Below are 27,772 nucleotides of genomic sequence, written 5' to 3' on the forward strand. Positions count from 1 at the left end.
AGTAAAAGCGGAAGGAGGAGTGAGAACTATTATAGGTGATTTTCTGGTAAGCTTTTCTGTGTGTGAGTCAAAGGTGCGGACATCTGATGATGAAGCTTTTAGGGTCCCTCCTTAAACAGCTCAGATTATAAGGTAGGAAACTTTGTATTTGAGTGTCATGCAAGAACAATTGGAAATGTGTCCAAGATTCCACTTTTCATCATACTTGGGAAAAATGTGAAGAGGGTCATTACCACTTCAGCTTTCCAGGTCACAGGACTGACGTGTATCACGAGCAGGAGTGATGACTTAGCTACAGAAAAATGAAGTTCTGTACATGTGGACAAGCTAGACAGAGGAGAGACAACAGACAGCAGCTATCCTTGCTTGTCCAGGGATAATCAACTACCTTCTGTATTGACCTGTGCATCCGTAGTTTTGTGAAAGCAATTCTGATTATTCAAAAAACGCAATAGGAAAAGTACTACAACAAATGGCCCTTTGTAGTATTTTCTTGGCAGTATTAAAAAAATAGTTACTATTGGGTGCTAGCAACTAACCTGGCAGAGCAAGAAATAGCCTCCAAGGTAAGTTTGAGGCACGCTGCAGGCTACGAGACCTGCACGCTCGCTCCCTGCACCGCGGAGAGGGCAGTTTAACTTCCCGGCGCTGCCAGACGCCCTCACGATACACACTGGTGGCAAACAGGGCTGGTTTCCAGTGCCCCGGACGCTCGTTTCGGAGCTGCCGCCTGAGGACAGGCAAGAGCCTCCCGCCGCCGCCCTGCGCCGCGCCGAGCAGCGAGGTGGGAGGGCACGGAGGCCGCGAGCGGCCTTTTCCAACGGCTAACGGTCAACGGCCGGGGCTCCGGGGTCACCGGGGGTCAAGCACAGGTGAAAGGGCGCCAGACCGCCCCCCGCCGAGCCGCCACTCGGCGCCGCCACCGCCAGGGGGGGCCGCGCCGCCCCGCCCCGCGCCGCCCCGCGCCGCCCCCCGCCGCCTTGCCAAACGCGCTCTCGCGCCGGGCGCCTTTTGTCCCGGCCGCCGCGCCGTAGCGGGGCGGTGTTGATTGGCCGCGAGCAGCGGGAAGGGGCGCAGGCGGCGCGCGGCGGGTGAGTGCGGCGGCCGTTGGGGGCGGCGGGACCCTCCCTTTCCCCCCTCCCCCCCCCCCCCCCCCCCGGGCGGCCCCGCCGCCGCTCTCGGGACGGACCCCGCCGCCTCGGGGCCGCGGATCTGGGCCGGGCGGTGGCGGGTGCCTCAGCTTAGAACAGCGCAGTGAAACGGCAAGCTTACTCGGTAGATAAAGCGGCGCCGGGAGGATTTTGCCGGCAAAATGTGTGCGCAAACATGCGCCCACGGTTTTAGTCCCTTTTTATTCCTGTTAGGTCCACACAGAATTTTTTCATTTCCTCCTTTCCCCTCTCCTCTTCCCCGCTGTTACAGTGAGCTGGGAAAATGAGTACATCCAGCCTGATTTTTTTTCGAGGGGGAGAGGAGGTCGGTGATGGGAGGTTTGGTGCCAGACACCTGTTTTAGGTGTTCTGCTTTTTTATAAGCACGTGGCAGTAAAGCTTCACATTGCATTTAGGATTTCTGTCATAAACCTTTCTTTAGAAATATTTCCCATGGTGTATATACTGTCAAAGTATCTTTTGGGGCTATTTTAGTTGTTTTTAAACACACGCAAAAACAGCAAGTAAAAACAAAAACTGTGGATCCGTAGTACAGATAAATTGGTAAGTCTAGCGAAAGCAGATCTTGCCCAGTTCTGTCCGGTTTGGGCAGTGTACCTGGTACAGTACAAGCTATTTCAAAGCATGCCTGTATGAAAGCTTTATCTATAAAATGTTATGCAAACAAGTATTATACTGTAGATATCGCACGTGAAATTGTAAGATGTATGTTAATATGAAAATGATGGAAAGTCTCAAAATCCTCATACTGATGAAATATTTTGTTGCAATTTACCACAGAAATCGAGCAACAAAAGGCTGACATAGTAATGGTGGCAACTCATCATTAGCACTATTTTCTACAATTAATTTAAAATGTAGAACAGCTGTTAGACAAAATGACTTAAAATAACATTAAAGCAGAAGTTAATACTGAATTAGGGCCTCATACCAAACTGTGCTTGTATGTTGTACCATGGATTTTTTAAACCGCAGCATTCTTTCAGGCTTTTGCACAAGTTAATTACAGTGCTTAACTCTAAACTTAGTGTAACTTAATTGACTCGTTTGAAGTCATCCTTTCAAATTTACTCCTTGCTCATATTTGTATAACTGAGATCAAAATCCCTTCTCTTGTTGTTTCAGCTCAGACTTCTATATGTAGAACATCTACTGGCTTCCTTCCCCCCCCCCCCCAAAGATAGGAACCAGTTACTAATTATTCAGTAATTTTACTAAATCCATTTCAGCAAAGAAAAATGGAGGCCTTTGGCTACATTGGAAGTTTACAAGTTGCACAGCATGGCAAATGATTTTAAATCAAGGATTCCTGTCAAGAATTTTGGAAGTTATAAAAAAAATGTCAGATGGAAGGTTTAATGCTATGGCTCTAGGAACTGTCTTTCCACATCTCCCCTTAAGGTTTTCCTTTTATCTCCTTTGATATTTTCTCTTACTGGGAGTCTTGAGAATCAGGGGACTGCCTGTCTGTGTTGAGTGTTTAAAGTCTACATTTGAGTGTGTTACTTATCCAAATGTTTCTTCCCCCTTCTCCTCTTCCCAGCCTACCGGGGAAGATCAAGATGAGTCTACGGAAGCAAACCCCTAGTGACTTCCTAAAGCAAATCATCGGACGGCCAGTTGTTGTAAAATTAAATTCTGGAGTTGATTATCGAGGTAAGTTCTCCCTCTGTCTCCCACATTAAGTAAAGTCTATTTCATTGTTTGGGGAGGTTGGAACAGATGCAGTGCTTTGTAAAAGCAAAGCAGTTTGACCCAAAATCTTGGAGTATGTGAATAGATCTCAGAATGGTGACATAAGAAAAAAGAAAAAGATCAACTCTGGAGAAACTAATGAAAAGGAGGTGGATTTAGAGATTAAAATGACTTGTCTAAATCATTAGTGTCCTAAGTCACAGATGATTAGACTAGAGCCTTAAGATGATTCCAAGTTTCTAAACTGAGATTGGCTTGAATTGCAACTCCTGAAATTTCCAGGCAGCTCCCTTTCCAGTTCTCTACTAGCCTGCTTGGTTAAAACTACCCTTTTCCTTCACCTTACTGTTCTCCAACTCCTCATACACCTTGGTCCAGGAGAGCATTGAACAGTAAACTGTGCCTACCAAGCTACTAAACAGTCATGTATGAGAGATGAAATGGAGTTATTTACATTCTTACTTAAACACTGCCTAGACTTGTGTCGCATCAAGACCCATGGAGATGAAGAAAAAGCTTTTTCTGTTTGACTTCTGCTCCTATATCTGCAGTGTGTATTAAAGCAGTCCAGCAGTTTTAATCCAGTACTTTTCAGCCCATTTGTAAATCTTTCTGAGCTGTATGTAGAATTGTAGCTTTCTTAAGTAGTAAATGAAACTTCTCCGTTCAGTGAAGTGTCCTACTCCTTTTAGGATAAGACTGTCAGCTTGTCAGGTTGTTTTAATAGGATTCAAAATTAAACTAAAACTTTTCATGCATCTCCTCTTCAGCATAAGCTAGGCATTTTATTATGGAAAGATTTAAATGTTATGGACCTGTTACAGGTCACTGCTTCAGAGGTGTAATTCGGTCGGCTTCAGCTTGGTGCTTGTGAGAGAAGACTTGTTTGTGCTGTGATGAGGAATCTCTGTATTGGGACAGTTTTAAATTGTGATTGTTCACTGACAGGGCAAGCAGCACTTTCTGATCCCTTCTGGTTCCTCTTTAGTGTCCCTCTCAGGTAACGATATTTGCAATCTGTTTTTTTTTTTTTTTTTGAGAACCATGTATTCTGAGCACTTCTAGGTGGGATCTGTGGCTGAAAAACTTCACTGCTTCTCATTTGTCTTTTGCCCTTGTAAATTCTTTCTTGCAGGAGACTGTAGTAACAGCTGATTAAAGTCAACTAAAGCAAGTCATCATCTGCCTAGAAGTACAGGGCTAAACTTGGTTTAGTTTTTGCATGCACTATTTTCTTTATGAACTATTTTGTTTTGGTACCTTCTGCCCAGTAAGATGAATCTGTAGTTGCTGTGGATGAACCACTCAACCTTCACCTTGACTGGGCCTGGGATTCTACTAGTTTAATATGCCTACAGTCAGGTCTAGAAAGAGTTGACCCACAGTTCCTTTACGCAGTGCTATTTGGCATTGGATTTTTTTTCCTGTCTTCCTTATTTGTTCCTTCTGCTCTCCCTCCTTCCCACCAGCAGCCTCCTTTGATGTTATCCTGCCAGAGTGCAGTTAAAAACAGTATGCTGTTCTCATTTGAAAAATACACACTCAATTCATTTTCTACAGAAATCCAACCAACATTTGTATTAAAACAACAACAATAAAAAACAACAACAAAAAATCCCAAACATTAAAAAACTCAGCATCGCAGACTTTTATTGCAGATCTGTCTATATTCTGCCTCTAGGCTGCGTTGCTAATTCTATGTCTGTACCTCTGTTCTCCTAGCCATCGTACATACAAATGTGACCTAATACAAGTGTTGCTCTGTAGCTGTAAAATATCTTCATTCTCTGCCAAGGGCATGCACACATCTAAGGGAAAAAGCCTTGGGAAAGTGCACAGGTAATCAGTGGTAAATTAGTATGTATGATTTCTATGTGTAGAGAGGGATATTTATATGGAACTGAAGATAAAGTACTAGCCCGGGTGGGCTATGACAATATTTGATGCCATTACTGGCCTGAGTGTAGAGAAAATACAAAGGGAAGGAGGAAGAGAGTGAAACAAGCATGAATGCACTCTAGGAACAAAAGAGTCTGAAAATACTGCCATTTATGGCCCAGTGAATGATAGCTTAAAAACCCACACAGTCCAATTACAACTTTGGACAGACAGTTTTTTGCTTACTATTGTTACTTGGAGCACTCGGGATTACTGGAGTGAAAGAGAGTTCTGACTTTCATTTTGTTCGGGTTTTTTGTGCATTTAATAGCACTTTGTGAGCAGTCATTTTTTCCTGTTTATGTGGCAACAGAGGAAAGAAAAACACATACAGGAAAATAACATTCCCCCAACCATTACAAGTTGGCACAGGAGAACTTAAATTCTTAATTATTTAATAGAAGATATTACCGTAACACTTCTGAAAAATAAGACTATGTCCTAGAGGAGGATTCTGACTGGAGTTCTCCCCCACTCCCCAAGTACAGCCAATACACAGTATTTCTCAAATTTTAATGCAAGGTAAATAAATAAATAAGGTGCTTTCCAAACAAAGAAAAATACAATTTTAGTAGTATTGTCTATGTGTGCAAAGATGAAGTGGGAAAAACACACAGGCAAGACCGAGATAATAAATACAGTTTGTTACAAGTTGTTTTATGTGCATGATTAACAAATCAGATTGCATTCTCTGAGCAATTCTTCAATTCTTTACATCTATTTACCCCCACATTCAGTTCCTTACATATATAATCTCTTTGTTCATCAGATAAGCTAAATTTGTAGGTGGCTGTGGTTCTGATCCACTGCAATGCCCTTACCAGTGGGTGTAAATACTGAAGAGGGATTTTGAATAAGGAATGTGCCACCATACTGCCAGCACATAGGAAGTACTGTTTGAACAAGATACAGCCAGAACAGGGGCTACAAGAAGTGAGAATATAAATACTTCTCTTAAAAACAGTGCTATCCAAATGTCCATTTTCTTGACCAAAAGAATATCAAATATTACAAAGGCAGAGAATATTTTTGATGTGCAATAATTAAACAGTATAATTTTATATTTGTGGGAAGATTTCAGTGTCATTTGAAAACACTTTGTCTGTTGAAAATTATGTAGAATTTTGTTTACACAAAAACAAAGACTTGCAGCCAATGTTCTTGTAGATCTGTAGGCATGAAAATAAGAAATATGAAAAAATGTATGGTGTCCTTTATTAAAAGGGCTATTCTTCAGATAAATACCTGACAAATGTTGATTGAAATTTTGATTTACATAGTCTTGTCCTTAGTCTAATCAGTTACAATTAACGTCACGAGTTCTCTTCAGGTAAGTGACTTAAAACCCAGCAAGAAGGGACTTAAACTTTCAAAGTGGAAGTCTTTCATCTTTTGAAAGTCATGCCTCAATGATTCCCCTCCCCTCCCCCCCCCCCCCATATCAAGTGATGTTAAAATTGCTACTGGAGCCTGGGGTTCCTCACTCCTAGCTTAATTGTTTTAAGAACACTCTGGCCAACTGTCTCATCTGGACAAGCCTGGATTTTTGTTTTGTTAGGAAGAGATTTTTTTCTGTACTGTTCAAATAAAATGCATTTTTAGTTACTTTAAGGTATGTTTAAATTGATTCACTTTTAAACTGTCACTCTCTTCAGGTGTCCTGGCTTGCCTGGATGGGTATATGAATATAGCTCTGGAACAGACAGAAGAATATGTAAACGGACAATTAAAGAACAAGTATGGGGACGCATTTATCCGAGGAAATAATGGTAACTCTTTCTCCCTGTATTATTGCTCATAAGAAGATTGTGTTTGATGTTTATTTCTGAATTTGAGGAGTGGCTGAGGTGTAAGTGACTGCCTGCAGGCTTTCTTGGAAACCTTAACATATTTATTTTCTGTAGTGCCTCTTCAGTGTCTGTGCTCCTCAGCATTCCTATGTTCCTTTTTCTCTCTGAACCTGAAGTTCTCTTAGGAAGCATGCTCTTTTCTAGCCTTCCTTAGAACTCAATTTCCTGTTGTCTGGCAGGTTTACCCTTGTGTACTTATTGCTTGCTTAGGTGGCCTCTGCTCCACAGAAGTTTGAGTTTTGCTAAGTAAACTATTCTGTAAATTTATGATACAGCACAGATATTGATAGCAGAAAATCATGCTAATACTTAGACTTCACTATCGAGCCTTTGGATGTCCCAGTGTAGTGGGTGGATTTTAGTTCACTTCAAGGACAATTAACATCCTGCTCCACTACGAGACAGACTTGCTTTTTCTTATACTTTGAGGAGTACCCCAGGCTGCTGAAATGGGACTGTGGTGTCAGACCCCTAGTTGGGCTGTAAGAGCAGGCATGCCAGGGAGAAGAATATCTAAAAATAAACAGATGTTCACAAGTCAGATGTGAAGAGACTGATGGAAAAGGTAAATGAAGCACAGTTGGACCAAGCTACTCAAGAAGAAAATGGAGGGAGGGAAGGAGGGAATAAAAAAAACCAAGAACTGAATTCCATGGTACATAAAGTGTCAAGGAGAATGTGGTACCAGCATGAAAGATGTTATTCTGTCGTGGAAGGAAGAACAATCCTTGAGTAAGGCCAAGGTTTTTTGCAAGGAATTTGGATTATTAAAGGAAACAGTGCAGTGACAGAGAGCTCCAGAGAGCTGGAGAATCAATTATGGAAATAATCTATTATAAAAAAAACAAATGGATGAGAGAGAAGACCAAAGAACAGGCTGAGCAGAAAAGTGAGACATCACAGGTATAGTAGCATGATTTGTATAATTTCCTGTTGTGAGTATTCAAAATGCATTTTTCATGGTTCTAACTCAAAGGAAAAACACTCCTAAAAAGCGTACAGGAAATGATGTTCTGGTATCAACAGTAAAGTAGGTGGAATATGTCAGCTGCTGTTATCATTAGCTTTGCCTAAGTGCTTGGGATTTCCACCTTTTGTTGGAAGATCAGAACTTTTGTGTCTGACCCCCATAATCTCTGCTGCTTAGAAACTCTCTCATGCACTCCTAAGTAATGCTGCAGAGTAGCTGGCTGTAGTTTCCCTCAGTTCAGCCTGCATCTGTTGGGGTGTACAGTTTGGCTATGAATATAATACCTGAAACAAAATAATATGTGTAAGTTTGATAGCATTTCTTGAAACCTGATTTTACAAATTTCCTGACTTTGTTCATGCTGAATAGGATTTATTACGCTTTTATTTTACCGTGAAAATAAGATGTTTTAAATGAACAGGCTTCTGTACCTTATTTACCAAGGCACTCTTATGTGTGTCACTTTCTCCTTTTCACAGTACTGTACATAAGCACACAGAAGAGGAGGATGTGAAGATGCCAGAAGGAGGCTATTTTGTACTTCTGAACCTCTCTGAATTGATGACCCCTCTTTGATTTGTAGTTAATAATTCACAGGTGAAATACACAGGTGTTTAAATTTTTTTTAATAAATGTAAACCAGTGTAAACTTCTGGAATGTTTTTGTTTCAGTTTCAAAGCATTGCTTGCTTCCACTGTACGGAAGAAAAATAAAAATGAAGTATGTAGTAGTGCTGCAAGACTAATTCAAAGCAACAGTTCATTTGATTGGAAAGTAAGCGAGTGTGGCATAATTGCAAATCAGAGCCTTGCACTGATGGCAAAACAATAGTTTAACTGAGGTTAGGAAGGGATAAACTAATATTTTGGTGAAAATGACGTGTCCCTTTTGGAAAACAGAGAGTCAGTTTTAAATACCAAACTGTAGGAAGAGTCATCGGGTAAAAAGTTCAGCTGCCGACTGCTAAATTAGCCAAAAAATCTTGAACTGTGGATTTGAATCAGGGGATGTAACAGTGACACTTCAACAATAGGGGTGAAGAAAGAATTGAATCAAATGGAAGAAAAGCCCTATGGGTTAGTGCTGTGCCAGCTGTGGGAGTCAGTCACCAGTGAAAAGCTCTCAGTTGGTAAGCCAGGACATCTAGCAGCTGCTTCCATGTCCTACCTCTGCTTCCCACTCCCTCTGCACCCCCCTCACAGTTATTATTATTTTTTGCATGTCTCTACAAAACACAAGGAACTTTTTCAATAAAAAGCAATTTTAATTAATATCTAAAGCTATTCCTGAAAACAGATGAGTAATCTTAGAAAACTTATGTAAACATATCATGTATATCCTGTTCAGATAATCCATTCTTACTCTTCCATCTCCTTCCCCCCAACCTAGTACCATACATATACTCTTTCTTTACATGCTAGCCAGAAATGTGAATGAATATATTGAGCTCAGTGAGTAAATCTAGTTCAGTTTTTCATAGATGCTTCTACCAGTTTGTAAAATATCTTTTCTCCTTTTATTTGCAGTCAGACAAGAAATAAAGCATGGATGTTCAGACACTTCTTAGTCCAAGTGACACTGTACTTAACAGCCATATTTTGAGAATGTTTTCTTGTTGCTCGGGGCAAAGTTACAACTTAGGGTAATATGCCTTGTGGTGAGGTTATTTACCCATTTTTTAATGAGTCTTCTGAAGCCCTGCTTTATTCTTTGGGCAGTTTGTCTTGCCTTTGGGAACAAAAAATATTTCTAACTGCAGATGAATGAGCACAAGACAATTGTGTGAATGTAACACTGGTCCATTCTTTCCAAGTACCAATAGCTCTAATGCAAATAAGATATGGTAACATTTCAGTTATCCAAGGGAGGAAATGCAGGTTGCTTTTTTTTTTTGGTCTTTTTTTAATGATCAGGTTATAATTCCAGATTATTTTGCAATTAATAGTTAACCTTTCTACATTAAGTACTTCAGAAGCCTCTACAGAGCACACAAATAGAGACACCACTTTACAATATGCTTCAGTAATTTATCATTTTTTCACAACGGCTTGAAAAGGGTCCAGGATGTAAGTACAAATCACCAATTTGCCCTTCTGTAAGTGACTTCTTTAAAAAAGAGAAAGATGTGCCTCCAAGAGGACCATGCAGTTTCTCATTTGTTTTGTCACCTATGTACAGCTGGCAGGTTACTGTGTCCTTTCACTCCCTGTTTTAAGAGTAGTTAATGCTGCTTATTCTTTCTCTCTTCCTTCTCCACCTTTCTCCCCCTTGTCCACCTACCCAACTGTGGCTACATATTTTGCATAGCATTTGCTTTATTCTCAAGACCTTGCATCCCTTATTTTGTAATTGCAGTTCTGTCTCTGCAAGCCTAGTTATGGAACAGCTTTCAGTTGTGATCCACTACTTCAAAAGGTAGTTCTGAAATATCTAAATGCATGGTCTGCTCACCCATATTAAACACTGAACTTCATAAATACGCTGTAGTTTAAATGCTGAGATTTTTTAATGTAATCTAGATCATGAAGTTAGTACAGAGTATTATCTCAGTGATGAAAAATGTATCAGGCACTACTCACCATGTGAAGTGGGTAAGAAATTTCATGTTAAACAGGAGCCATTACAATCCGTATTTAAATTTCAAAAGAAGAGGAATTAAAAATCTAATTCACACAATCGCTGACCTTTATGTACACATTGCAAGCCTTAATTCAATTTTCAGCCCCTATATTTAAATGAAGTGAACATTTAATCTTGTCTTCAATTAGGCATTATAATGTTTTGATGTAGTTCATTTTAAGTTGGTTAGAACATTCATCTTGGATTTATATTACTTTTAGATTTTGTTTTGAATTACTATGTTCTGGATCACAACATACCAGTTGTAAGTAAATCAGACACTATGGACAGTCAGTATCCAACATTTAAGTTTTAAGGTGAACTATCCCATTATATGTGTATGTAAACATGAAAGTAGAGTAGTGTATTTCAGAAACTCTTGATATTTAAAAATGACTCAACCTAATTTATAAAATTCTCTTTCTATTGGGAGAAGGACCAACAGCGACTACATGTGTTTTCTATACTCTTACAAATGTTCTTAAAAGCATATCTTCACACACAAAGACAGTATTAGATACTAATGCTCATGCCCTTCATGTTATTTAGTTTACTATATTGTAATGCTCTTGTCCCAGTATTTGTGTATAAAGCAATTTTCCTTGTGGATTGAGCAGACAGTATATCATAATTAGGTTGAAAAAATATCTAGCGTGTCTAGGTCAGGACTGAAAATGACACATTCCTATAGCAACTTAAAAGCATTTGTCCATAAGAGAAATCACTTGTCTTAGAAAAGAGCATCCAAAATTAACAAACAAAAAATTGCATGTGGTTCAAAGAATAAAGTTGCATTTATGTATGTAAGTAGTAATTTTATGTGATGGGATCACTTCAAAAACTAAGGCCATTCAGCCATTGCCCCCCTCCTAACCCTTTTTCAAGCTTTCAGTTCAGACAGCCTCTAGGAAGAACAGTAACTCTGGATATGCTAAATCCCCACATCCAGTGTAAAAGTTGCTTATAAAAATCAAAATTGAAAAGCCAAACTAAGTCTCATCTCCTTACACAAGCGCCTGGCCAGGAGTGACAATATACCCTATTCTATGGAAGCAAAAGAAAGCAAGGCAGGAGGAAGGGACTAAATACTTACTGGGTGGTTGAGGGGTCTGTGCAGTCAGAAGTCAGGTTACTACTAAGGCCTGCAGCACCCTTGAGTGCCCCTATATAAAGGGAGCAGAGCATGCTAGGAAAGGTCCGCTTTAAAGGCATATTCACTGATGACCAGTCAGTTTTACAATTTGTTTGCCACCTGGTTCCTAGTTCGAAGGGAATTGTATGAAAACTGCTCTGTACATTATTTATTTTAATTCTTTCCATCTTTTTTATGATGTTAAAATGACAGAACAGCTACCCAGAATCCATTCAGATATTACTTGCCCATTAAGTCTTAAGGTTCATACCCAGTTCTAAAAACAGGTTTTGCAACACCCTTAGCCTGACAACTGTAGATTTCAGCTGCATTGTTCACAATAGTCAAAAATGTGTGGAAGCATTTGCAAGTTGACAGTCTTAGAACATTTGAATGATGGTACCAAAGCAATGTCTGCATCTCCAATGTGCCAGCCCATGCCTGCAGCTAGTTCCAGCTCATTGTCGTTTTTGAAAGCAAATAAATTGCAGAGCCAGTAGTTTTAAAGTCTCAAGTTCCTGTGCCCAACTGTTCTCCAAGGCAGAGAAATTGGACAGGAGTAAGCTTTTCCTGACCTGTGCAACTTATGGTACCAAATAAAAGGTTTTTAGGCTGAAATTTTAAGCTAATGAGGCTCACAAGGCCACATTATATGTTGGGTGTGTGTGTGAGTATGTGTCAGTTCATTTCCACCAGTAACATGAATATACTTGCCAACTTCAGCTCAGTTTGATACAGGAATAGCAAAAATAGACAACTGGATAGAAACGGAAGGTCTTGCTAATGCTTTTGCTAGAAGGTCAGTACCTTCCTTCTAAATAGATATCAGAGAAACATCCTCTTCCCTGCTCTCTCAGACACAGAGCCACAGACATGCACAGATCGACCTTGAGATGCCAACTGGTAGGCATTATTCTTCATTCTGCCTATGGAACTACTTTGCGTTTTTAACCTCTCTCCCTCTCCATTTAAATGTTGGACACCACTCTTTTAGTTTTAAAGATGACATGAAATTTTCTTAAATAAAATTGTGCTTCCAGGTTTGTTGGTTCAATGATCAGTTCCTTGCGATCTGGACTTAACTAACTGTTGCCACCTCCAACCTCTGTACTTGTTGATCAATCTGTCCACTTGTCTCTAACCCTCAGAACTGTTTCAAGGAGTGAGGTGGCTACTGGCTCCCAGGAAGAACTGCTTACTGGTTATAACCCTGATTATCGTGCAGTATCAAAGCATTTCTGAACCTATCAGTGAAGCAACCAACTTACTCTTGTGTGACAGCTCTGGGTTGCTTACATCCATGCCTGCATTACATACTGTTCTCCACTGCAGCTGCACCACACCTGCTGCCTCTGTTGTGCCCCTGATGATGTGGAGATGTAGACGCAATCTGTGAGAAGGAGAAAGTTTCTGCATCAAAGAGCCTGGAATATTATTGATTCACAATCTTCCTGTGCACTACATTGATGAAATTTCAAGTTACATGGTCTATAGCTTATCTCAGTTATCAAGCTATTAGAGAGCATGCACTATTTTCACTAATACTATTTTAAAATCCCAGCTGAGGGTTTGTTTTCCTCTCTTCTAGAAATCTGCTACACAAATGCTGCTGAGAAAACAATTAATAGGGTGTAAGTTGTCTTATACCCCTTCTCCATGCCAGCTTCCTACTCACAGAGAAATTTATGTCAGGAAAAAGCCAAAACTCTCTCTAGTGACAGCACTGACATGTGATCTTTCCTTGTCTGTGTCTGGACCCCATTGTGAGAGTGATATGCAGAGCCTGGCTGAGCTCAAATGACTCCAATAGGTCAAAGCTCTGTCCAGAAAACGCTGAGGCCATGCGGTCCTGTTGCAACCAAAGGCTATGGAGAGGACTGTATTTCTTTTTGGAAACATATGCCTGTCATCTGGCATTAGAACTTGCAGTTCGAGGCTGCTGGTACGTGCTCATGTCATAATAATGACTGTGACAGGATTTTTTCCATCTGTAAGTGGAAGATGATTGTAACATTTGGTTTGGCTGCAGCTTTGAAACCACTGAGTTCCCGGCTTAAGAGCAGACAGTGAGATGAACTCTGCATAAGACTATATTTCAAATCAGCCCAGCAATTAGAGCTGTGTCCATGCAGCACTGTGCAGATCTCTCAGAGCTAATTCCGAAAGAAGCTGGTATACCTGCATATAATACCTGCATGGCAACGTGCAGCTGTTAGCTCCAGCTTCAGAAGTGAGCAGAGCCACTTTAGTGCTGTGTTACATCCTACACTGTTATAGCTGGGTTGCTTCTGGATCAAATTTTTTGGAAGCTCTTCTGCTTTTTCCCCATATCTGTGTGGTGGAGGCACAGCCTTATGATGCAGAGTGCTGACCTCAAGCAGCAGCTCTAGATCTGAACACTTGACACTGCTGCTTCAGGCTCGGTACTCTCCCTGCGCTGGTTTTCCCCTCAGGTGAAAGCCACTGGAGAAATGGACCTTACTGGAAACTGCATAATGAAAACTTCTGCTCAGTGCACAGCAGCAACTGAGGACAACCATGCAGTGCTCTAACACCATGCTCTGATTCACAGACAGACACTTACCTGGAATATTATTTTCAGATCTTGTCACTCTATCAGAATGGCTGCAACGGGTTGGGTGGGTTTAAATGTTTTTCCTACAGATTGTCAGAGGTCTGGCACTGCTCCTGTATTACACTGGAATTAAAAGCAAGGGATAGTTTAACTTAGGAATAAGTTAATAAGGAATAGCCCCAAAAGACTGGCTGGTTTCAAGAAAGGATTACTCATTAATATAGCACTATTTGAAGGTACTCATTTTTTATACATAAAATATGGGCAATTGCAAACTGGAATAGAAGCAATAATGCAAACTATTCCTCCCTCTCCTCCCCACCCCAACTACTACAACTAAGATTCTCTGTTTCCAAAGAAAGAAAGAAAGAAAGAAAAAAAAAAAAAAAGAGGAAGCAAAAAAAAGAAAAAGTGAAAAACAGAGAGAGAAAGCAAGGAAGAGCATTCTATCTTGAAATTCAGTGGATTTAAGCCCTCCCTGAGACACAGAGGAGAGAGGTCTGCTGAAAGCCCACTGCCACCAGCTTCCATACTTTTAAAACGGTTAAACAGATGAAAGATGGGCTGCCAGTGGTAATATCTCAGAGCCAACCCAGCATTTTGTTTTGCTTCTGAAAACAGCCTGCAGGTTAGGGAAGATAACTGAGAATAATGCTAATAGATGGGGATTCTGCAATTCTGCCTTCAGTTTTCGGGAGAAAAGCCCCAGGCAGAGTTCCTCACAGCATCTAGTCTGGCAGTGGCATGAACAACAGTGGCTGAAGCCATGTGTGTAAAAAGCTCTGAATTTTCCAGCCTAGCAAATATACATGGGTACTCTTGGTCACAGAGAAAACTGAGACTGCCTGAAGCAGACCACAGATACTCTCCTTAAGCGTTGCTGTCCTTTGCCCTCTTCTTAAGAAAGCTTTGCTAATCTGCAGATCCAGTGGCTCCAATCCATCTATTTGCCTGAGACACTGCAACACACCAGCAGTTAAAGTTAGATGCCCTTCCTGAATTTGTGGCATTCACTGTCAAAAAGCAACAGAGCAGTTCTTTTATTAACACACTGATTTCATACTGGCATATAGAACAGATGTTTACACAAGCCTGTGCGTAGCACGCATTCAGCTATGTCTGTTTTCAAGCTTTTTGGCTAAGGCAAGTAGTCATTGTTCTTATCAGTGACCTGAGGCCAAAAGGGTGAAATAAGGACAGGGCAGCAGCTTTTAATAGAGTTTCCTGGCTCTGGTGGGTTTGTCAGATGTTAACGGTTACTCCTGGCATGGCCAGTGCAGGATGCACAGTCCAATGATTTCTAGCAGAATTTTGCTTTTACTGTCAAGTAACTCCCACGTAAACACGAGTGATAAGACATTCAGATCAGAGGGTATCACAGACTAAAGGGAGGGGGCTTGGCTTTGTTTTGAAAATCTTCAATTATGGAAGGGGTGGAGGGGGAGGGAGTGAGGGGAGGGTAGAGGGCACAAGAAAAAGTTCTCTCCTGCTGCACCGCCGTAAAGGAATTTCAGGGTATCCCATACAAAACCCATGGCTTGGTGCTGTCCCCCCCGCCACCTTGCTGGTTGCCTTCATTTTCATTGCAGAAGCTTGAAGATAATAAAAGGGATGGGTGGGATATGAAGAGGAAAACTAATACGATTAAGGCTGAATTGGGGCATTGACAGAGAGTTCCTGTAGGTCCTGGGTATTAGCAGTAACAGCTGCTGCACTTCCCATTAGAGGAGAAAGTGAAGAACTTTCCTGAAAGGATGTTTCTCTGGCAGGCTGAGGGGAGCAACGGCAGCGAGGCTGGCAGAGTGCGTGTCCGAGGTAAGTGAGCTGCGCTGGCATGGCCCAGGACTGCACGGGCCCTGGGGGGCTGAGGCCTCACTCCCTGCTCTGCACTGTGAAGGGCGCAGGCACGTGGGTGGGGGGAGAGGCAGGGGGAGCTGCAGATGCTGCCTGGGCAACTCCAGAGGAAAAGAAGTGCTGCTCAGAGGTGCTTCTATGAGCTCCTGAGAGAAAGCACATTCAGCAAGGGAGCCTGAAGTGTATCTAGAGGGGAGGCTGCCTCTGCGAGAATGAGGGCATCCCACCCAGCGTGCTGTAGGGGCTGGAATATTTTGCAACGGCTCCTCTGAATCCCACGAGCATCTCTGGCACACTGCTCATCAGAGTGATGATGCTGCATAGTAGATAGTAAAACTATGTCCATCTGCCCCCTGCTTGAGGCTGGGAATGAACAGTTTCATGTGGCAGCTTTTTAGAGTCAGCTGGCAAGTTTTAGAAGTGACATAAATGGAGATGCAAGCTAGACCTCCTCAGTCTAATTTCCTTTGATTTATTTACATCTACTTACTGACTGAGTGTAAGGTAACCTAAGCCAGGAAAATTTGCACATTGAGAAAATGTTAGAAAGAGCTACATTAAAAGCACACAGCCTGCTTTAAGATTCACATTACCACTCACAATAAATACTGTGTGCCCATTCTTCATCTTCACTTTCAAATGTGTACTGAAAAACAAAAATAATAAAATCCAGTCCATCCATCCAATCTGCAAATGTTTTGTGCCAGCCACCAAATCTGAGAGATACTAAAGACATGGCATATAGAAATTATTAAACTTCTGTAATGTCAAGAAAAATGTTTGCTCAGATTGAATACGGAGAAATCTTAGCATTAGCCAAAATAGCTATATGTTTATCTTAGGCTTCTAGTGCCAGTTTCAAAGATAGTATCTCTGATGTCTCATAATCAACAAAGAGTTTTGACAGAGAAGGACAAAATAAAATGCTGCTGGAATGTCAAATACGGGTGGTATAGTTAGCACAGACATTCTGGCGGTTGCAGGCAGCCCCACATATCCAAGACTTGAAGCACTGGCTGCTAGAAGATGTTTTGTGCTTATGCAGGTCACAGCGAGGTGCAGAGATGTGTTCTCCCCACGCACGGCCAGGCAGTAATGGGACATAGCTCTGTGCAGTCTCTGCCTGCCAGTGAGCAGGTAGAGGCTGTGCTGTAGCACAAACCTTGCGAGGAACTGGGCATGGCTCAGCTTCCACAGAGTGGCTCTACAGATCTAAGGGATAGATATTTCCCCCTTCTATCCCCATTGAGCAAGTTGTATATGTGTGCTGGGAATGGTAGAGAGTGCTGAGCTGACTTGCGAGCACGTCAGTACAGAGCCTTCTCCTCCTGTTAAACACAACAGGAATTTTTAGAGCAAGTGTGTCTCGGCTATTCACTCAATGGATGACTTCACAAGAAATGCATTCTCTTGTGGGGTCCCTCCCTCCCAGCCTCAACAACTTACTTCAAAATGTGAAATTTGTGGATTGCCAGAGAGGCTCCACACGCCACAGAGATCATTTATTCTCCTTCATTCAAAGGCTGTGGGAAAGGCTGTTCTAGAGCTCAGTTAATTCAAAGGTGACAGACACACTTGTGGACTGCAGCTGCCAGAAGTCACTGCTTTGAAGTTAACTTGCCTGTTGTTTTACTGATGTAAGATGGAGGATGGAAGGAAAATCCACATAGTTATCATTGGATGGGCATGCACAACCCTGTGCTTGGTTTCATATACTGCTGCCTTCTCTCATGGAGCGAGTCTTTCTGCCTGTACTGACATGATGCCCAAGCACATGAGAGCTCAGCTGCACAGTCCCAGAAACAACTACGTTACTATCCATACCAATATGTCCTTCTTCTTCCCAGGCGACAAGGTACCAGGTAAGGAACAACAACTAATTTTATACCCTAGCACAGTCATGGAAAAAGCCCTAAAACAGTTATTAGTTCTACCTTGTGGCAGTTTTGTTGACAGATATTCAAATCACATTCAGCCTTGACTCTAAATCCTGTGTACTGAGCAAAGAAGTTTTCTGATCTGTGCTCGGAGGAGCAATTATTAAAGATGAAATGCGTCTAAAAAACAGATGAATGCATCTAAGAAATACACAATAATTAACCTCTGGTGATGATGTTAATCTCTATGAGGGATGGGAAGAGGGTAACTTCCACATGGCACTGCTCTGTGTGAGGTATACCATATCTCTCATCACATGGAAATGAATGTAATTAGAGAGATTCTTCACCTGTTAGGTGTATAAAGTCTGGGCATTTTTGTCAGCAGTTGTCAAGGCTGAAAGGATCACATTCTGCTTGCAGGCTCTTTGCCTAAGTTTTCTCAGGTGATGTCTGACTCCAGATTTTCACCATGTTGCAGGCCAAATGTTTGCTGCTGGTAGGTTCAGATGCTTTGGGTGGGATTCATTCATCTCAACTATGTCTCAGTCATACAGGAGCTCACCACATGCAATGGCGCATGAGAGGCACCTCCAGAAGGTAAGTGACCTTGTCCGATTCCCACGTCTGTCCAAGGATAGGATGAGTCACCCCCTGTCAGTGACCGGCTCTCTTCATGGTGCGTGAAGGTGTCTAAGTGATGACCTTGACTGTTCTGTAGGTTGGGCAGGATGACTCCTCCCCAGCACCACTGCACCTGAGGAAGAAGCAGAGAGATCTGAGATCTACCTTTCTGCAGTCTGGCCACTTGCCTGCTCACTCCTATTTAAACTAATTCTTCTCCGAGGACACTGTACAATCTTTTGTGTACATGCAGCGTGGTACTCAAACCTCCTTCTTTAAAAATGGCTGCATGCTGTCTAACACAATCTGCTTAGCAGCTTATAATCAAGGGGGGGAAAAAAAGACTGAAGCAAATCATCTGTGTAATTTCATACTACAAAGTCAAGAGTAAAGTCTGGCCTCTCTTGTCTAGCATGTCCAAGACAGACTGTAAGGACAAAGATAGTAGAATTTTTTTTGTACAGGGTTTTCTTCTGATTTCAGTGGTACCAATGAAAATTTCACTGCAAACAATTCATCTATGACACAAATCCCTTCATGTGCCATATTTTGTCTTGCAGTGACAGTGAGGAGCAGCCGGGATTTTATGGGCTTTTTGCTTCAAGCTCGCAAGGTGTCTAATGATGAAATTGCTGGCACATTTGTTTTTATTCCTCCTGGTTCCAAACTGCTGACTTGTTCTGAAGATGGTGATACTGTCACCCACTCGGACAAATCCCTGAAAAGAAACTTGTCCTTTGTGTGGAAAGCACCAGATCAACCCATTGGAGACATCAAATTTTTGTAAGAACATGTTGGTTCCTAACCAGAATTTGTGTCTTCTTAGTTAAAAAATTGGCTCTATTTTTCCATTGTACCTGTCCAACACAGTGGTTTGATGTATCTTGAATCCCATATAGTTAAATACTTATCAAATGCTACAGTGGTGTCCCAGCTGGTATATAAATTGCCCTTTTTATCTGCTGGGTAGTGCTCCTTTTTATTTACATGGTCAGTATTTTCTCAGAATAAATACACCAGAAGATGACAGCCTAAGCACTTAGGAAATAGAAACATTAAGGCTAAAGAGAGAACTGTGATCACTTGCCTGACTTTCTAAATAACACAGCCCACAGGACCTCCCTGCCTACAGGATAGTGTTGCATATAATTTCTGTGATTTCTTTCAAATTTAGTGGTTTTTTTAAGTTAAATATGAACAGAATTATTCACAGACAAAGTTACTGTTTTAAATCAAGTAATAAGAGAAAGCAAGCACTGAGTCAAAAATTGACCTCATTGTTCTGCATCAAAGTCCAAAACTGTCAAAATATTTTGGTTCTGTCTTGGAATGAAATTAAAAATTTTCTAACCAGCTGTCATAGAGGAAGCACGGTGATTTTTCATTTTGGAAGAGATGAAATTGTTATGTATTGACTTCACAAAAACACTTAGAAGCTGCTTGGCCAGATCCTTGGCTGCTCCCCAAAACATAAGCTTCCTGGTGAGCCCCATGGCTTGCGCATCTCATCGTGATTCAACACAAATTCATTGAAACAGATATGTTTCTGCTCAGCACGTCCATTTTGCCCACTGTTTTACATTGGGGAAATACCACTAAAATGTGTAAAGCTAAAACAAACAAAAATCACACAACCCCAACAACGCCTGTTCCTAGCCACCCACTCTAATTCTTCCCTCCCTGTCTTTTGACCCCCTAAAGTTGGCTTGTAATAGTGTCTCCCCTTTCTCCATGCCATGCCAGGCCATAGCTCTGAACACGGGCCACTCTCTTCTCCATGGACACCTCCAGCCATATCATCCTCCCTGCTCTCTCCTCTCTCCCCAGCCAGCTCCTATCTCCTCCTCCCTTTATATCTGATGTTGTCACTGCTCTCACATCTTCCTTCCTTCTCCCCCTGCAGGTTTTTTTTGCAGTTGTTCTCTGTTCCTCCCCTCTGCTTCCTGCTAGGTTGCTGAGTCTTGCGCATTTGAGGGATTTCAGCTGGCCCCTCTCAGAGCGGCACAAGATGCAGCAGTCTCCTGCTCCAACCTCCGCGGTCACACCATGGTGGCCCCTGGCAGTGCACAGAGCCACACTGGGGAGTGCTGCGCTCAGCTCTTTGCTGGAGCATGTGCTACACGATGCCAGAGGATGGCAGCAGTCCAACTCCACCTAGCTCCTACTGAGATTGTGAAAAGCTGGCGTTCCCACCCCCACTCCCCAAACTATTTATAAATTGGTAAACTTTGAGCAGATTTAATGCAAATAGCAAAAGACACATCCTAACAAACAAGGGTGTTCCCCAGCCACATTGTAAATCCTTCTTTCAAAACTTGTGTCAGAGCATCTGAAAAAATTCCTTTTAAGACTTAAAAATGGCTCATAAGAGTTGTTTAACAAAGGAAAACCAGGGTTGGTTTCCCTTTATCTCATTCTCAGAAGTAGCTGAGCCATCTGAGCTGAAATTCTCCAACAAATATCCAGCTTAAATAAGGCTGTCAGGATGAATGGTTAAAGATTGGTAAAATGCAGTTTTCACATCTGACAAAAAACAGACTGTTAGGCAGGCTCACATATTGAAGGGCTAAGAGAGAGTGCTCTTATTTTTTTCTACCTATACTGCTGTTTGTACAAGTTACATTGACTTCTTTTAATTAGTAAATACCACTGTTGTCTCCTTGCCTACGGAAGATTATAAGCAGAGCTATTCAGAGATTTCCAAATGTACCTCTATCAACATAGCAAATATAATAGTTTTCTTTTCATTTAAGTTCCCACACATTTTTTGACTGATCTTAATTATGAGTGATCCTTCACTCAGCATCTTTCTTATGGGTCCTGCTATCTTTTATTTGTAATATAAAATGTGTGATGGGCTAACCCTTTAAAATATTTTTGCACTGCTTCTGCCGTTAGATTAAAGCATTCCTTTTGATTAGCTAAATGTTCTGATGTTTTATTAATGGTATACAGTGAGTAAATCCTTGCATAATTATATTTTTAACAGCATATCTGTAGTCCAGTCATACTTTGTTCACTGGGCAAAGATTGAATCTGCTATTGTGGCTCAACAAGTGCAGAACAAAACATCTGCTGATAGCCATAAGGCGGCCAAGCCTCTAACACCTGCACCCTTGCAAGCACTCACTGACCCACAAGTGGCAGGTATGGCAAGCAAAGGTATGTGTTTTGTTACTGACAGCTTCTATAGAGTATTTTGACAGCTTATTCCGTGCAACTGTTGAACACAAGTGGCAAACAAGCTAGAGAGGCCCATCTAACTCTTGTAGCTGTTGGTGAGACCCACAATGGCTGTGAAGAACTCCTTGAAGTGAGGGCATGTGTCAGCATTCAAGGTAACAGAGGCAGCCCAAGGAGGGTACCAAAAGGATAAACAGAGTTGCTACATCTTATGATTTCAGTGCAAACCCTAAAATATATCAACTTTTACCTAAAATCTCAGTTCCTGAAGACAAGCAAGTGCAATTTGCAATACTGTCTAAATACATGAGTAAATTTGTCTCCAGATAAGGCTGTTATCCTTCAGGTATGTATTTATATGTATTTATACAGCCTCTATTCAGTAAAACGCTCCACAAATTTAGACTTATATTAAAATCTGACATGTTTCCTAACATTCTTGGCATAGCACCAAGACTGGGTTTTAATTATTTTACATAAATATAATTTGGGCAGTGGGCTTTGTTGCTTCCCTCTCCATCTGGGTTCCTATTTAGAATTCAGTGATATAAAAATAAAAATCACTATTATGATCCTTACTAGTGCATGTTAGCACCAACTGGGATTTGAAATAAACAAAACGAGGAAAATAGATGACTTCTGTTCCTCTTTTATTTTGTGTATTGTCTCTGTGTTTGACAAGATGCCACCTCTCCCACTGCGATTACCAGCTTTCCTCAGTACACAAACACTCTGCCTGGCAGGCTGACTGGCATTGCTGCAACAGAAGTACTGGAGCCGGGTTTTGGTGTCCAGATAGATACACAGACTGTTGCTGACCCAAAGCTGTTGTCTTGGACTTCCCTGGGTGCCACGGCCTTGGCTGCATCCAGCAGAAGTGGAGGAAGTAGCAATTTCAGTGGTCAAGGGCTGGAGCCATCACTTGCTTTCCAAGAACTGAGCATTACAAGCGCTTTGCAAAGTTTCCTCTTCCAAGACTATTCCACCAGCTACAACACCTATGACGGGTACTGCGTGAACACTAAATGCGATAGACTAGACAGTGGGAACAGCTATTTCTCTAACAGTGCTGAGGGAGGAAGTTAATACTAGTTTCAGTGTGGCTGAATGAGGGTCCATGTAGGAAGGTGTTTGTGGCTGTGGGGGAAGGTGAGAAGGTGTTTGCTTGCTTAACTTTTGAAAAATGATCCTTCAGAGATTGCATATGACAGAAAGTGGCAGACACTATTTCAAAACAATTAAAGAGCAGACATTCTCCTGATCATCTCAGTAGAGATAGCCAGCTAGGGGACAGAAAAATGTGATAAAAACTCAGAGCTGATTGTTGCAATATTTTTCTAAAAGCATGTGCAAATATTTGAAGAAATTATGTACTTAGCAGAGCTTTTCCTCCATCTGCAGAGAAACGAAAGAAAGGATTTAAAGCAACTATGAAATTTTGGCTTGAGGATGTCTACTCAGATGCAGAAGTCTTTGAGGGTCAGGGTCATATGGGCTTTCATGCCATGTTTTACACTGGGGATGTAAATGATGGGTATGGGAACAAATGATAAGACATTAAAATAGGCTCTGTATGGTGTGTGTTGATTGTGTGTATCATGAGGCTATTCTAGCAAGTGGTACTCATAATAAATTGTGTACACAGTAGACCCTGGAGATTCTTACTTTGTTTTTTAAAGTGATAGACCTAATATACTAACCTTGTCTTTCCTGTTTCAATATTTTAGAACACAAAGTATTGCCAGCGCTACCAAAACACACTTGTGTTTGACGTGTAAAGAAGGCGAGCAGGTAAGCACTGGGGATGGGGAGGGTGTCTTCTCCAGAGACAGAAATTGCTGGGAGCTGGTGAAAAAACTAACAGAAGAGGAGGATAAAACCTCTCTGCTACATCACAGCACCAAGCAGTCTGTGTAGGTGTCATAAGTGACCAAAATCACCTTGAGACTGTTAAGAATTTTAATTTTTGAATTTTAACTGGAAATTGTTTTTTATATCCATTTTTTCCCTTTGAGCCTGCTGCCTGGATTTCTAAGAGTCCCACTGTAGAAAACATCTAAAATAACTTTTCCATATGTAGACATGACCATAACTACAGGCTGCTGGATATTACTGAGCTGGAAATTTGCATTTATTCCAGGAGGCTGAGATATTCTTTCCAGAGGTGCAGTGATCCTGATAGGTACTAGCCATTACATTTACCAGAGGCCTAAGATTTCATCCTGTCTGGCCAAGGCCAGGGAAGTTGCATGCTTTCTGAGGGAAGTTCCACATCTCTCTGTGAACATGATAGACCTATATTCTCCTCAGCTTTAAAGCCTGATTTTCCCCAATAGTTTTAAGCATTTCTTTCTGCCCAAAACTTTTAAAGTAGTCACCTCTTTGTGGTGTCAGTGTGGGCCTGCTCTGTAAGTAAAGACTAAAACATATACGGCATGTAAGATAATTTCCTATTTCTCTGAGCACTGAAATGCGTAAGAAGAAAACATGTTCCTTAATGTGCTCACACAAACACATATCAGGAAGTGCAGACAGTTTAAATGGGTACTTCTGCATAGGAATGCAGCAGTTCAAAACCAGTTTGATATTATTTAGGGAGCTCAATGTCCTGTTTTCAGACCATTTACCTTTTTCTTTAAAGGATTTAAGTTGTTCTTACTTGAGGTCTAAGTAAGTTGCTCTTCAGGGACAGAAAAGCTTAATGTCCCCTTTAGCTGTCATGAAAGGTGCAAACCCAGAAACAGTTTCTCACTTTGTTCTGACTTCAGTGGTCTCTACTATGATTTACACCATGATAAATGAGAACAGTTTCCCCACTGTGAAAACAGGGCAGGGTGAGAATGGCCTGGAGCCCATGGGGCATTTGAGGTCTTGTTCTAACATTGCTCTTCCTGCTTTACCTGCTGGGTGGGACCCTCCTAGCCAAGCCCTGGAGGTAACTGTCTCCTGGGATGCGCAGTACAGCTCAAGTTCCTCTTTCAGGGGAAACACCCCTCCTTTCACTGCTAGGCAATTTCCTGGATCCTGGTGCAGTCATTCTGGCTACTGCTGTTGCTCCCTGCTTGCATGTTTGCTGCTTCTGGGCTTTTGGGAAGGCGGCCAGTGGTTATCCCTTTGATAGGCAGAAGCGCATTTCCTTGCCCTTAGCCTGCATTTCAAATAGTGGTAGGATGTCAGGACAGAGCCCAGAAAGAACAAGGCAGCGAGGGGTATGGGAGCAGTGCCGGCACAAGAGATTGGGTCACCCAGGAAGGCAGAGGTGGTGGTCAGCCAAAGGCTCGGGTTGACAGTCAGGTGAAGGTGAGCACTGGTCCGAGATGGTTGCAACAGCTGGAGATGGCAGAAAGGACGAGCTGGTGAGAGAGTCTTTCAGGAAGGGGTGACATGGGGAGAGGAAGTCCAGAAAGGTGTAAAATGAGAGCAGTGTTGGGTGAGTAGGTGGCTTCACTAAGGGAGGAACCATGAGCTGGAAAGGGCCTGGTAGAGAAGGGAAAAGACAGTGAGAGAAGGGAGAGAAAGTGGAGGACAGAGGGGGTTATTCAGATGGGAACTTGTGGAGAAGTTAGAAAGTGGGGGTAGCTTAGAGATATGGAAAACAAAGTTAATAGGGGAAGTCTAATAAGCAGGGGATGGAGAGAAGAAAAATATAGAGCTAGATCAGGGTTGCAGGATGCCACAGGAAGAAGAGAGGTAACAGTCCAGAAAATAAAAGAGGAAGAGCCCCTGCAACAGAGAATGACAGAGAAATGTTTAGGAAGAAGAGGAAGATAGAGAAAAAATAAGTGAGAGACATGGAACATGAGCATCTGGCATAGCTATGGAAAGAAGTGAAGAAATGAGAGGACTGAGGGAAAGAAAGAGCTATTGTGCAAGGTGAGACCAAAAGAGCATAACAAAATTAAAATACTGAGAAATAAGGCAAGAAAGGAGAGAAGAAGTAAAAAAAGAAAGGACTAAAAGAGCAAATTAGGGCAAGGACTTGCAAGGAAATTCCATTTTCTATACTGAAGACCCCAATCCTGCAGTATATCCCTACGACTTGACCTTCACATTTTGAGGGCAAGTGATCCATACACATGCAACATTAACTTCGCCAGCCAGCTACTTTGCAGTTTGCGTATCAACCACTAAAATTCTTTTATTTGCTGCCTATATTTTACTATCACCTTCACTTTCTTCTGAAATTGTCTCTTCCACAAAGGATGCTCTGACCTTCCCCTACCTTGGTTCACAGCTTGCCAGGGTTCCTACCTCAGCTTTGTGCTCCTGTCAGACTGGCTTCCCAGCAAGATTTAGAAACTGTTAATGACAGTAGCGGGTGAGAGTTTCTCTGTTGTAATTAATGGATGTGTGAAAAAGCCTGCTGGGCTGGACATACTGAAGAGAAGCCAGCTACTAAGGGCCAGATCCAAATCTCAGTGAAGCCAAAGAAAAGACTCCACTACATTTCACAGGTTTTGGATTGGCCCTCAGGTGCCCAGCAGGAAGGGGGAAATTCAGTGGGGGCCTCCTAAATTGTAAGACTGTCTCGCAGTTGGTTTTGGATGAAATCTGTAGCATAGCCTGGACTACAGAAGTAGCATGGGGTGGCTGTCATTTTGTGACTCACAAAATTAGGTGCCTGGCACCAAGCAGAGCCCAAGGAATGCACACAGGCAAGCAAGAACAGTAATTCACGCTATAATGGGCGGTTAGACAACACTGAGAGGCAGCAGATTTCAGACTGTCTGCATAGACTGAGAAAGCAAGACAGTCTTTGGGGAGAGTTCACAGGTTATATGTGACAGTCCCAAAATACTTGTGTCAAAGGTCTTCTGAAGTCCTCTGGATATCCCCTCTCCATGGTTTGAGCCACAGCCTCTGAAGGGCAATACTGAATGGGAGCAGGCTCACTGTGGCCCTAAACATGAAGTTTGGCTGGGAGGATCACATCTGTCCTTTCAGCATGACCCTGGCATCACTAAATGGGGGAATTGTTTATTAAGTGATTTTTTTTGTGATGACAATGTCTGTGAAAAATATCATCACAACAGCTATGGGAGCTGCAGACTTTTACTTACACTAAGTAGTGACCTCCATCTTTGCCTGTGCCCTTCATCTCTGCCCATTCATCACGCTCTACCCTGTGCCTATAGGACCACCTCCCAGTGCCTCATCTCCCATGACAATTGTGATATGGAAAGAACTGTGCTGAATCTAGCTTTTTTCCTAAAAGCTACTGAATAACCAGAGGATGAAATAGGGTTATTCCAAGGGAATTATACAGTGAAGCTGCTAGTGGACGAGAATCTAATCGGCCTCCTTCCTATTGCCTCGCTGGCTATTTTGTTGTGTTTTTGCTTTCAAAGGTGAGTACTGAGAACTGGGCTGTCTTGAAAACCTCCCTGTATGCAACAGCTTCTCGTTCTGCCCCACATGTATACACTCGCCTGCTTGAAACCACTGTGACAACAGCCCAGTTTGGCAATTTGGACACGGCCAGCAATTTGTCATCAGCTTCAAGGCAAATGTCGGAAAGAAAGCCAGCACTGCAGTCAGAGATGGCAGGCTCCAGGGGCGAAGAGGAGGAGGAGGTCAGAGAGGAGGTGGCTGGGAGTACACTGGCGTGGGTGACCAGACTGGTTCCTGAGTCCGTTGTTCCTGGGAAGGGGAAAGACTCTGGCAGAGGGACTCGACTCATAGCAGCCCAACTTGGCATCCTCCTTGTCTGCATGGCTGTCCTGGGCCTGGCTCTGGCAGCTGGGCTGCGCTGTATCTATGCCCAATATTGCCACAAGCGGACGGAAGTGTCCTTCAGTGAACCAGACAACAACGTCATCACCGTGAGAGAAAATGGGGAGATGATGCACTTCCGGAAGATCCGGGAGAACAGCTTTGTGCTGGTTCAGGCCGAGTATAACTGGATCAGTCCATCAGGCAGTGGGAAAAAGACCATAATCTAGACATTTGCAACACTTAAAACAGTGCTATATAGGTGAGCCAGCTGTTTGCGTAGGTGAATATGACCTAACACAGATTATAGGAAGCAGTAGTGTATCTCCTGTATATGCAGCCATAGATAAACAAAAAACAACTGGGAAATGGTGGGGATATGCATGTTCGTTTTGATCATGATACAGATGCAGCGAGTTCAGACAGAGGTGTTAGTCAAAAAAATGTAAATTACAGCTGCTAAGAAAATATAAGTAGATAGATTGTTCTGTGTGTTACACTTCCCACAATTAATATTGTATACCTGCTCATTAATTGTGTCTTTGCAGCCATTACACTTCCTCTATTGCC

The 27,772-nt window shown here is 42.2% G+C and overlaps 2 protein-coding genes across 3 annotated transcripts; both read left to right on the plus strand.

Moving 5' to 3' along the window:
- The first annotated feature begins 1,010 nt into the window (after positions 1–1,010).
- On the plus strand, positions 1,011–8,278 carry LSM6 (LSM6 homolog, U6 small nuclear RNA and mRNA degradation associated). Of its 2 annotated transcripts, none has more exons than XM_067297113.1 (4): positions 1,011–1,091; positions 2,716–2,828; positions 6,461–6,574; positions 8,105–8,278. In XM_067297113.1, the coding sequence occupies exons 2-4, from the start codon at positions 2,735–2,737 to the stop codon at positions 8,137–8,139; spliced, it is 243 nt and encodes an 80-aa protein (XP_067153214.1). In that variant the 5' UTR covers positions 1,011–1,091; positions 2,716–2,734; the 3' UTR covers positions 8,140–8,278. The 2 variants fall into 2 exon arrangements, with proteins under 2 accessions (XP_067153214.1, XP_013807034.1); XM_013951580.2 differs by lacking the exon at positions 1,011–1,091 and adding an exon at positions 1,558–1,715.
- Positions 8,279–17,448: 9,170 nt separating this feature from the next.
- Positions 17,449–27,432, plus strand: REELD1 (reeler domain containing 1). Its single transcript, XM_013951646.2, has 5 exons — positions 17,449–17,668; positions 18,868–19,090; positions 21,297–21,469; positions 21,817–21,836; positions 26,839–27,432. The coding sequence occupies exons 1-5, from the start codon at positions 17,449–17,451 to the stop codon at positions 27,430–27,432; spliced, it is 1,230 nt and encodes a 409-aa protein (XP_013807100.2).
- The last annotated feature ends 340 nt before the right edge of the window (positions 27,433–27,772 follow it).

The sequence above is a fragment of the Apteryx mantelli genome, chromosome 5 (genome assembly GCF_036417845.1).
Source record: "Apteryx mantelli isolate bAptMan1 chromosome 5, bAptMan1.hap1, whole genome shotgun sequence".
Lineage (NCBI taxonomy): Eukaryota > Metazoa > Chordata > Aves > Apterygiformes > Apterygidae > Apteryx > Apteryx mantelli.

What these genes read in the sequence shown, in the direction of transcription:
- LSM6 (XM_067297113.1), top strand. Translation starts at nt 2,735, where the DNA reads ATGAGTCTACGGAAGCAAACCCCTAGTGACTTCCTAAAGCAAATCATC. An exon ending in TTCTGGAGTTGATTATCGAG is followed by an intron (nt 2,829 to 6,460) that starts GTAAGTTCTCCC and finishes CACTCTCTTCAG; the next exon opens with GTGTCCTGGCTTGCCTGGAT. An exon ending in ATTTATCCGAGGAAATAATG is followed by an intron (nt 6,575 to 8,104) that starts GTAACTCTTTCT and finishes TCCTTTTCACAG; the next exon opens with TACTGTACATAAGCACACAG.
- REELD1 (XM_013951646.2), top strand. Translation starts at nt 17,449, where the DNA reads ATGGAGGATGGAAGGAAAATCCACATAGTTATCATTGGATGGGCATGC. An exon ending in CCCAGGCGACAAGGTACCAG is followed by an intron (nt 17,669 to 18,867) that starts GTAAGGAACAAC and finishes TTTGTCTTGCAG; the next exon opens with TGACAGTGAGGAGCAGCCGG. An exon ending in GGCAGGTATGGCAAGCAAAG is followed by an intron (nt 21,470 to 21,816) that starts GTATGTGTTTTG and finishes ATTTGTCTCCAG; the next exon opens with ATAAGGCTGTTATCCTTCAG.